General features: G+C 43.3%; 1 protein-coding gene across 1 annotated transcript; it reads right to left on the reverse strand.

The window, feature by feature from the left end:
* Nucleotides 1–4,393: 4,393 nt before the first annotated feature.
* On the reverse strand, nucleotides 4,394–9,766 carry LOC149274179 (UPF0728 protein C10orf53 homolog). Its single transcript, XM_089505714.1, has 3 exons — nucleotides 9,670–9,766; nucleotides 5,395–5,514; nucleotides 4,394–4,458 (listed from the first exon to the last, which is right to left on the reverse strand). The coding sequence occupies exons 1-3, from the start codon at nucleotides 9,764–9,766 to the stop codon at nucleotides 4,394–4,396; spliced, it is 282 nt and encodes a 93-aa protein (XP_089361840.1).
* Between the last annotated feature and the right edge of the window lie 1,638 nt (nucleotides 9,767–11,404).

Below are 11,404 nucleotides of genomic sequence, written 5' to 3' on the forward strand. Positions count from 1 at the left end.
TTTTTATTTATATTTCAGTAAAAAAAAAAACTTTTTTAAGGGGAGAAATGTTTCTGATTATGTTCTATCTGATCTCCCCTGCACTGATCACACTGTGGTGAGTAAGCAGGGCCCCATAGACTTCCATCGCTAATGGCAATGCGTGCGATCAGCCAGCAGTGGGAGCAATTGGAGATCCCAGCAGGACCTGAGTCTCTCCTGTCCTCCAGTGTCCGGCTCCACCCCACCAGCCCAGACCATGCGATATTTATTCACGTTTATTCAGGTTTTATTTATTCATGTTTCTGCAGCCATTAGTGTCCACTCTTCCCTCTCTGGAGCCCCCGTTATCAATTAGTTCAATCAGCTGAGCCGTGTTACCTAAGAGGAGCCCTGCCTTTATATACCTGCTCGGCCCCTCAGACAGAGCCTTTGCGTTACAGTGTCGGCAATCTATTTGCTTTGGCTCCGTATCTGGTCCTGGTTCATTCCTGGTATCCTGTTATCTGCTATCCTGTTTCTGATCTTCGGCTACTGACCTGGACTGCCCTTTTGACTCTGCTTAGACGACCGCTGCCTGCCTACCGACCCGGATTGCCTTTTGACCTTGCCTTTCTTCCTGCCGTCGGCCCCGCCAGTGAGCTTCCTGCCGTCGGCCCCGCCAGTGGGCTTCCTGCCGGCTGCCCTGTCTGAAGACTTCCAAGCTGTGTCTCCTCACTACAGCTCCCTTATATTCTGTTTCCAGTCCTGCTATTTCATCTGTTGTGTGTCTCCCAAGTATCCCCTCCACCTGGGCTTCTACCCGACCTGCTTGCTCGGGTCCTGACATCCAATGACTATTAAGTGGGTCTCAACAGTGTCCCCTGCTGGAAATTACTGCCCCCTCGTACAATAGGCCATTCCTTATGTAAGAGTGTAACGGCGCTCTCGCTGAACGCCGTTACACACAATCAGTCAGCAGGAAGCCAATGATGCTGGTTTCTGCTGACCAGGGGGAGTCCAGGAGATGTCCCTGTGAAACACCCAGGACATGGAGGTTCATAGGTTAATAAAGGGCAAGGACCAGGTGCTTAGTGGCCATGGTGGGTCTTATCTGACACTTTCTGACAACCAGGCCAACACTGGCTATTTCCCACACCGTGGGACCTTGGCTGACATCATCCCATACTTATATATGGCTCCAGCGTGTTGCAGCCAGATGGATATGCCAGGTGGATGGATGGATGGGCACCCTACATGAGTATAAAAGCATCACGTGAGGCTTGTCATATGCAGCTATTGGCCGCACTTATGTCATTAGGAGGCCATCATACTTAAAGTGCAAACAACCTTACTTGTGTCATTCAGTATGGCTTGGACTGGCCATTGGCAACACCGAGTTGCAAGACCACCTAGTCGCCCCCTGCTCTTCATTCAGCAGACATGTTGATGCTTCGTATCTGTAGAGGTTTTTCCCCCACCTTAGTAAATATAGACTGTATCCAGGGCCGGCCCTACAATGGAGCCGACTGGGGCAATTGCCCCAGGCGGCACTTCAGAAGGGGCGGCACTTTGCCGCCCCAAGCGTTTTTTTTTTTTGTTTTTTTTGAAGCGGAGGAGAGAGAGAGGGGCACCGAGTGGTTTTCGCTTACCCGCTCGGCGCCCCTCTCTCTCTCCTCTGCGGCGAGTTTCCCTGTTCGGTCTCGGTGCCGGCTTGTAATGCAGAGCGCCGGAAGTGACGTGAATTTCCGGCGCTCAGCATTACAAGCCGGCACCGTGGCAGCACAGGGAGACTCGCCGCAGGACTGTTTAAGGGTAAGTACCGGTGGGTGGGGGGGGGTAGATAATGCCGCCCCCCCCGGCGTCGGCGGGGGGCGGCATTTTAAACTTCGCCCCAGGCGGCGTTAAGTCTTCGGCCGGCCCTGACTGTATCTTATTTTTTTGCGTAATATTTTAAAAAATGTGAGCATTTTTCTAGCCAAGCGTCAAACAAACGATCCAAGGAAATATATCTATTTATATTAATAGATGATCATGACAGATTAGAAAATATTTAAATAAATATTGGCCTCGAACAATCTGTATTCAGGTAACGGTTTCCATTTTTTTTTGTTTTGTTTTGTTTTTTTAAAGATTTCAGTAAAACGCACATAATTTAAAGCCCAGTAAATATTAGCAACATAAAAAATACATGAAAATCAATATCTAGAAGGCCGTAAATTTCAGCTCGGATAGAATGACATTAAAATTCAGACAAGTTAGTAGGCGCCATGATACATAACTGCGGGAATGATCGTCTGTTCCGTGTATAAATCAAGTTGTAAAATCCTTGAAATATACTTATCATGTCTTTGTTGTGTTTCTAATTTGTACTTAGATAACTTCATTATATTTCAAGTGTCCTGGATTCCCCATATAAAACTGTTTCCTTTTTTGAAGGGATCAGCGATGTATTCTGGCCAAGGTTGACTAGGCCTAGGGTCAGTGGCGGAACTACTGGGGTCGTAGGGGTCGCGACTGCGACAGGGCCCTGGAGTTCTGCCGGTCAGAGGGGCCCAAGGGGTGCCGAGCACCGGGGCCCTGAGGTTTCTAGTTACGCCCCGCCTAGGGTGGCAGTCAGGGGAGGACTGGCCCCTTATACCCCAGGGGTAAGTATAGCCAAATAGCCCGATTGCCCTCGACCTCCCCCAGTAACCAATGTACGTACTGGCAGACGTATTTACACACACACACACACCCTCGCACCAACGCTAACACACACCATGGGCAGATCCAAAGTGGGGGCAACTGGGCAATTACCCCCCCCCCCCACACCCTGAGTAAAAAGGAAAAAACAAATACACGCTCCACCTGGACGTGTACACCAACATGAAAAAATAACTCCCACAAAAGATAGATGTTGACCGAATGGGGGCGCAGAACATGCGGGAAACAAAAGTAAATAGAAACACAACGAGCGGTCCTCATATCCGACCTGTATTATTGGTTGCATCATACGCCCCTATCGGTAGCTACGTCCAAAAAAATCGGTGCTCGGGCACTCACTGAACGAGGCCAGGGCCTTGATTCCCTTACATTAGGGGGGATGCCTCGCCACCTTCCTTCCGGGAGTGGGTTGTGAGAGTGGAGGGTGTGGGTGCTCTGGAGGAATCGGTGGCCGGATCGAACGGTCTCGAGGAGAGACATGGGAGAACCTGGTTCTACTGGTCTCGGTATGCGGCCAACCCTTTGACCGCGACGCTTTTAGCTTAACTTTGTGAGAAACAATCTTCTTTTAATAAATAAGACCCAATCCGGACCGCCAGTCGCCCCAAACGTAAAGACTGTTCCTCCAAGTGTGATATAGATAAGCTTCCTCAACGCGTTTCACCAGCTACGTGCCAGCTTCCTCAGGAGTAATAAAAAAATTCATGACCCCCAGACCACCTGCCCATACCATCTTGTTCACTGCTAGTGTTCCGTTTGGACACTTTGGGTGATGACCAGTGGGAGAGGGTATTTTTCGTCTCTTTTCCCCGACATCTCAGCATAACGATCTATGACCCCATGGTGGTACTCAGCTTGTAGAGTGGAGTGGATTCATTAAGGGCCCGAGGGGAATGGTTATCGTGCAGTGGGGCTAGGACTGGATGAGAGCATGGATAAATGCCACCACTATGCCCAAGTGAAAGAGGACAGTGACCTGAAGACTCTGGGTCAAACCCTGGGAGTTCTCAGGTTTGCTAATGCAGTGAGGGAACTTAAATATGCAAGGGCCACACACATGGCTCCTAGATCTAAGACAAGACCAAGGAATGATTAAGGTTTCAGTTTCTCAGCACTAGTGCTCAATACACGGTAGCAAAGGGGTAAGCAAGAGAAGGGTCAGACAGTCCAAAGGTCGGGGCAGGCAGGGTCAGAATCAATAACGGTAGTCTGGCTTGGGCAGAGGCAGGCAGCAAGAGGCAGAAACCAATTCCAAGAGTCAAACCGGGGTCACAAGACTGGCAGGGCAAGGGTACAGGAAAAAGGGTAGGGCACAAAGTAACAGTGTTAGGGCAGCTTTAGCTGGAGCACTGGTAGAACCAAGCACTGATTGTAGCTCATGGTAGATTTATAGTGTCATCTATTAGCTCTAAAGCGGTGACATATTGTGCGCTATATAAACATAGACATGAATGTAGAGGACATGCCCCACGCTGCCTAGGAGGACGACCATGGGGGTGCCACCCGGAACCAGGTAGGACGCGGTAACTTTCATGACAAAAAAAAATAGGCAGACTAGATGGGCCAAATGGGTCTTCTTTGGCATCAAATTTTATGTGCACCGCAAAAGAAAAGAACTTATACAATTTGCATTTAGTTTATTCCAAATAATTGTTTTAATGATACTTTAATGTATGGAAAATATGTCTGCAGTAGAATGTTCACACCGCATAATCTACATGACTGTTAATTAGTAGGCATTTAGCACGGCTCTTCTGGCCTCCTCGCATAGAGGGTCTAGCTGTCCATCACCTCCTACAAAAAAAATAAAAAATAATGCATAATATACACAATATATACATATAATGCGATACATCAAACTAAATCGGTAGAAAGTCTGACTACTACCTAAGATTAATTTCGTCACCCGTACTGTCCAACATTTATTGTACTCTCTAGAAAGATAAGTGAATAAACTTTTGCAGATCATTTAATCACATACAAACACAATTTGATTAAGCTTTTTTGGTTTTCATGGCAACGACCTGCTTTTGTGTCACTTGTCAATTAAGTTTGAATACCAGCATTATAAGGGTTACATTTTAAATCGCTTTTTTCCCCTGTGTTTTTCCTCAAAAAATGACGCCTTCATATCGTTCTAGACTTATGCATTTAGATTTGTCCGAATTTTAATGAAATTGTGCCAATTTTGTTAATTCATATGAATGTCTGCAAACAAGAACTGGACCCGATCTAAACAAGCAAAAACGAAGCAGAGAGCCCAGACAGGCGACAGAAGAGGCGGACCTGCGGAAAAGTAGACAGGGAGACAGAAGCGGTCGGCGGAAAAGGTAGCTAGGCATTGAAAGAGAGTGAATGAGGGCGTGAGAGAGAATGAATGAGGGTGTGAGAGAGAGTGAATGAGAGCGTGAGAGAGAGGGAGGGAGTGGCAGACAATTTTGTTTCCAAACGAGTAGAGGGTCAGAGGTGTGGATGTAACATGCTCTTACTTCATCAAGAGTGTGGTATATAATTGGAACAGTCCCCCAGCAGAAGCGGTAGCAGTTAATACAGTGAGGGAATTTAATCATGCATGGGATATGGTTCCTTAACCTAAAAGGAGACCAACGACTGATTAAGGTCTAATGCAGGAAAAATTGTCAGCCTAAATGGCCCCAACAGTTCTTACCTGCCATCAAATTCTATGGGGTTTTTTTTTTGTAAATTTAAGTGTAAAAAATCTTTAGTTACCAAAATCCAGATCCTTTATGTTGCACTGAAAAATATTTTCACCGTTCACTATAAGTTCCACAATATTCCGGTCTGGTGCTTCTTCCAAAACCACGTGGTGTCCATCCCCAGCTAACACCGCTGCAGAGGAAGCATAATCCTTATTTTCTAGACAATCTATGATATGTATTTATTTTCCAACGGAATTTTATTAGCCAACTGCATTAAGATAATCTATGCCTTTTTTGTTGTTGTTGGTGGATCGTTGTACTGGGAGTGGGGAGTGCAAACTACACTCTATGGACAAAAGTATTGGGACAGCTGACCATTAACACCAACGTGATCCCCTTAAAATAATATTTAATTCTCTTGCCGTGAATTTCCCGAGACTACCGTTAAACCCGTATTTTTATTTTGTATTGAGTAATTACGAGACCTTTCTAATGACTTCGAAATTGATTAGGTTTCATGATCCACGGCATTTTTTTGCACAATTTGTAATTTTTAAACCAATTTGTGTTTAGCCCAAAAAAAAAAAAAACAACAAAGCTCATACACATTAATTGAAAATGCTGATATTTACCTATTTTAATGGACTTGTTTAAACGAACACGCTATGAATTAAAAATAAAATGAAATGCCGTAGGAAAAAATGAGGATAAATGTCAAGGTTGAGACTAAAGTAACATTCAAATTACAAAATGTAAATCTGAGGGTAGTCTATCAATTCCAAAGCATTTGCTGATTCCCTAGGTCAGCTATATGAAAAGGTTCAGCACAAGGTAAGGGTGTGATGATGTATGAGTGTGAACGTGTATAAGTATATGAGTGCGACTTAGAGTGTATTTGTAATTGTGTTTGCCCCCGGGAACTTCTTCGCTCCGGCTACCTGGAGCCTTCCCTTGGAGGACACAGCCAGGACTGCCTACTGACGGCGGTGGGCGGTCCCGCTGAGGTTGGGGGCGGTCCCGCTGAAACACCCCCATTTAAAGAAAAAAAATGGCTCCCGCGACCTGGAGGATTCCAGTCTTGACCCGGAGAAGTGGTGCTTGACCCGGAGATCTCCGGCTCAAACCTGGAGAGTTCCCAGGTATGCCAATTTTTATTAATGTGAAAGCAGGGCTGGCGATGATGGGGAAGCCCCCTACTTTAATGTCAGCATCTGCCTGATTATGTCAATGTGGTCAACGGCTGGATATGTATACTTCCATGTAAGACAATGACCTCATCACGCTGCGTGTGGTTAGCAATAGTATGGCTCAGTCTTAACCATCCAGTTGGACACTCAGCCTAATAAAAGTCTATGGAGGTACGGACTTATTTATTAGCAACGCCATAAAGGATCTGCCCAGTGTGGGGTTTGAGCAGGGAGAAGCGACCCAAAAGATCACATGACTGATAACAATGGCCGCCTCCAGGTCTGCAAATAAAGGGAGTTTATTTGACTCTCACTTCGCGATTTAAACTTTATGAAGAATAATGTTAAAAAAGCTCTACAAATAATGTTTAAAGGATCATTCTTAAGCGGTTTATATGATTTAGTACTAATGAGCACAGCGGTGTACACTTTAAAAAAAAATAAATACAAAAATATTCTCTAATTCACCTAATTATTTATCAGCTCGTTTGCCCCTTCCTAACATTGGCATCTGTCCACTTCCCATCACTCAATCAGCTCTTCACCGCTACAGCAAACTGTGAAAATGATTGCGGGATTTTAATGTCACTTCTGAGATAAACAATGCAGATCAAGACTCAGCGAGTGGCCTAATTAGCAAGGAGATTTCTAAAAAGCTTCCAGAAAAGGCTCGACGGGTTAAACTGACGTGTATGTGATGGCCGACGCGGAAACTCGACCTCAGTCAAATTACTTTCCGTTAAAGGAACACTCCAGCCATCATATGCACTTTTAATGCATAGAATAGCTGTGTGGCCCCTTTAAATTTTGGTGTGTTTTGCAAATGCATGGGGGGGGGTATGTATCACGAAGCTCCAAAGACTATATGCAATGCGTGTTTATACTATGGTATATACATACATAATTTGGTGATTGCTTTTATTAGACGACTTACCAGAAATATACGTAAGTAGAATGGGTCATGATACCTGGAACTTCCTGGCTCCTCGGGGGAGTGGCTTAGTGAGATGCAGGGCTAGCCACGTATGTGCAGTGATATATTTACCTGTGGAGCAGCCCCAGCCGCCACTCTCCACATCCGGCATCCCAAATAGCAACTTGATTGGCAGGCTTGTTGTCTATAAGTGTAGGGCTAGCCCTAGATATCTTAAATCTGTATGAGGGGGCCCATGACAGATCAGGAATGCTGCCCTCCCCTTGCTTGCCCAGGCTCCACACATGGGTACTTGTACCTCCTGATGGCAGCCCTGCCTCTGGTCACAATACAGAAGCTGTCGGCAAATATTTTAGATTACATGATATTGTATCATTTTATTTACTTTTTAGAGGGTTAAGTTCATTATTATCCACAGAATACTTTGGGGGGGGGGGTCCTCCCTGGGCACCACTCAGGGCGGTCCCACGTCCTATGGAAATCCCCCCTCTCTCAATGCCGTCTCTGTCACAACAATGGGTTAAAAATGCCGTTTAATAATCAGTGGTTGTGATTTCTATATATATATATACGGTATCTCACAAAAGCGAGCACACCCCTCACATTTTTGTAAATATTTTATTATTTATATATTTTATCTTTATGCGATAACACTGAAGAAACGACGCTCTGCTACAAGGGAACGCAGTGAGTGTACAGCCTGTATAACAGAGTAACTTTACTGTCCCCTAAAAATAACTCAACACACAGCCATTAATGTCTAACACCTTGGCAACAAAAGTGAGTTCACCCCCTAAGTGGAAAGGTCCAAGTTGGGCCTCCCCGGTGTCATGTGACTCGTTAGTGTTACGAGGTTTCAGGTGTGTTATCGCGCTCACACTCTCTCATACCGCTCACTGGAAGTTCAACATGGCGCCTCATGGCAAAGAACTCTCTGAGGATCTGAAAAAAGAATGGTTGCTCTACATTAAGATGGCTAAGACCATACGGCGGTTTCACGGGACAGGTCCCACTCAGAACAGGCCTCGCCATGGTCGACCAAAGAAGTTGAGTGCACGCGCTCAGCGTCATATCCAGAGGTTGTCTTGGGGAAATAGACGTATGAGTGCTGCCAGCATTGCTGCAGAGGTTGAAGGGGTTGGGGGTCACCCTGTCAGAGCTCAGACCATACGCCACACACTGCATCAGATTGGTCTGCATGGCTGTCGTCTAGAGGACTGCACTGGGAGGAGGGTCCTGCGGGGGGCCGCCAAAAAACTTGCGGGCGCGGGCGGTCTTGCTGGGGCTGCGGGCGGGAGCGGGCGGTCAGGCACTGTACCTGCGGGTCCCGGTAATCCCGCGCAGTCCCGCAAGGATGCCTTCTCGCTGCTCCATTACAGTGTCTCCTATCTTGCTCCGCCCATGAACAAGGCGGAGTCACATGATGTGACATCACTTCCTGTGACCCCGCCTTGTTCCTGGGCGGAGACGCTGTGAGGGAACAACTCGAGGGCTGCCTTGCGGGACTGCGTGGGAAATCAGGTAAGGAGGCGGGCGTGATTGGCCACAAATGTGGCGGGAGCGGGCGGGATTGGCCACAAATGTGGCGGGAGCGGAACACCCACATTGCGGGAGCGGGATTCAAAAAGCAGTCCCGCGCAGGGCTCTACTGTCGTCCCAGAAAAAAAGCCTCTTCTAAAGATGATGCACAAGAAAGCCAACAAACAGTTTGCTGAAGACGAGCAGACTAAGGACATGGATTACTGGATTACTGGAACCGTGTCCTGTGGCCCGATAACTATCATATTATCCCCAAGGGCAGACCCGGGGGAGGGGCGCACACACTAACACACTCACCCAGACACTCACACTAACACACACTCAGACCAACACAAGTAGACACTCAGCAATACCACACAGACGCTTGACACTTACATACACACCCAGATACCCACACTCAAATCACAACAAAACTCACTCACAATAAAAAATATTTATATATATATATATATATATATCTAACCAATAGATTTTTGTTAAATGGTTACATATTTAGACTTAAGTATAATATATATATATATATCAATTTATTATTTAGCACTCCTTTTTTAGGATTATATATACTGTTCATATCTCTAAATCTACTATATATATAATATATATATATAATATATATATATATACGCTCTATACACACAGCCATTTACTATGGAGGAAGGGATCGCTGGAGCAGCCGCGTCCTCACCTCGCAGCCCCTGGAGCCGATACGTGCGATGTTCCACTAGGCCTGAGCTGCTCGAGTACGGGCCGAACCGGACGGTGACCAGAGCCCTCTCCGGCATGATGATGCTGCCGCCTCCGCGCCTTTCCGGGAAGCGTCCGCAGCGGCGCCACGGTAACCGCGTCTTCCGGTTACTAGGGCAACCAGGTTACCGTGCGTTCCACGGTGACACGCTAGTGTCGCGATGCGCCGGTGAGAAGGGGCTGTTCCAGCAGTCAGTGCGCTCTGTGGCAGGTAACGAAAGGGTTAACCCGAAGGTTTAACTCTTTCGGTGCCGGGGTCGTTTGGGTATCGCTATACCTACAGTATGTTTACATTTCTAACCGATTCATAGAGCAGACTAAGATATAAAAGCCAAATGCTGGGCCCCCAATTACTGGGCCTACCATTTAAGACTGAATGACAGGGGTTAAATTGTACTATTTTGTATTTTAACTCTCTTGTTTTTTGTGTTTATTTTTTTACACTTGATATCATTTTCATAAAATACCCCTAAGTATTTGAAATGCAAATAGAAAAAAAGAAATATTACACCAAACATATATAGTACAAATATATATATATATATATATATATATATTATATTTAAATATATATGTTTATTTATATCTATTTTTATAAATATAAATATATATATATTATAGTAAAATGTCCTTAATATTAACTACATAGAATAAAATAACTGGGCCTTTGTAAATGACCCGATCGGCTCGCCCTTTAACCCTGCTTGAAGAAACAAATATTTGTCATGTCATTTCTCATTGAAAATGTAAAATATGCTTTTATTAAATCTCCTGTTTTCAAGTAACGGACATATAGATAGCCAGAGACATGTTAGAACGAGAGGTCATAATGTAAAACCAGAGGGTCAGAGGTTTCGAGGTAATTATTAATAAATGAATAGTGATATAATATTTATAATGTTATTAATACATTGTATTATTAATATAATATATTATTATTATATACATTGAATAGTATTATTAATAAATTGCATTATTCATATAATATATTCTGTATTATTATTATTATTATTATTATATACATTGAATAGTATTATTAATAAATTGCATTATTCATATAATATATTCTGTATTATTATTATTATTATATACATTGAATAGTATTATTAATAAATTGCATTATTCATATAATATATTTTGTATTATTATTATTATTATTATTATTATTATTATTATTATATACATTGAATAGTATTATTAGTAAATTGCATTATTCATATAATATATTCTGTATTATTATTATTATTATATACATTGAATAGTATTATTAATAAATTGCATTATTCATATAATATATTCTGTATTATTATTATTATTATTATTATTATATACATTGAATAGTATTATTAGTAAATTGCATTATTCATATAATATATTCTGTATTATTATTATTATTATATACATTGAATAGTATTATTAATAAATTGTATTACTCATATAATATATTCTTTATTATCATTATTATTATTATACGACATTACTCCAAATTCTATTCCAAACAATTTTATCAAATATGATGGGCCGGCTTATTATTTATTACATTAACTAGTCTCAGTTTCCCATATTATTATATTTATAATTATTTTTGATTTGTGAAAAGTAAAGATTTTCTCCTTTTGGTTACATATTTTTCATGGACAAAAACATTGTACATATTTTTGGGGAATGATTTCAAG

This window comes from Sceloporus occidentalis, unplaced genomic scaffold (genome assembly GCF_023333645.1).
Source record: "Sceloporus occidentalis isolate IW3139 unplaced genomic scaffold, rSceOcc1.0.p SCAF_344, whole genome shotgun sequence".
Classification (NCBI taxonomy): Eukaryota; Metazoa; Chordata; class Lepidosauria; order Squamata; family Phrynosomatidae; genus Sceloporus; species Sceloporus occidentalis.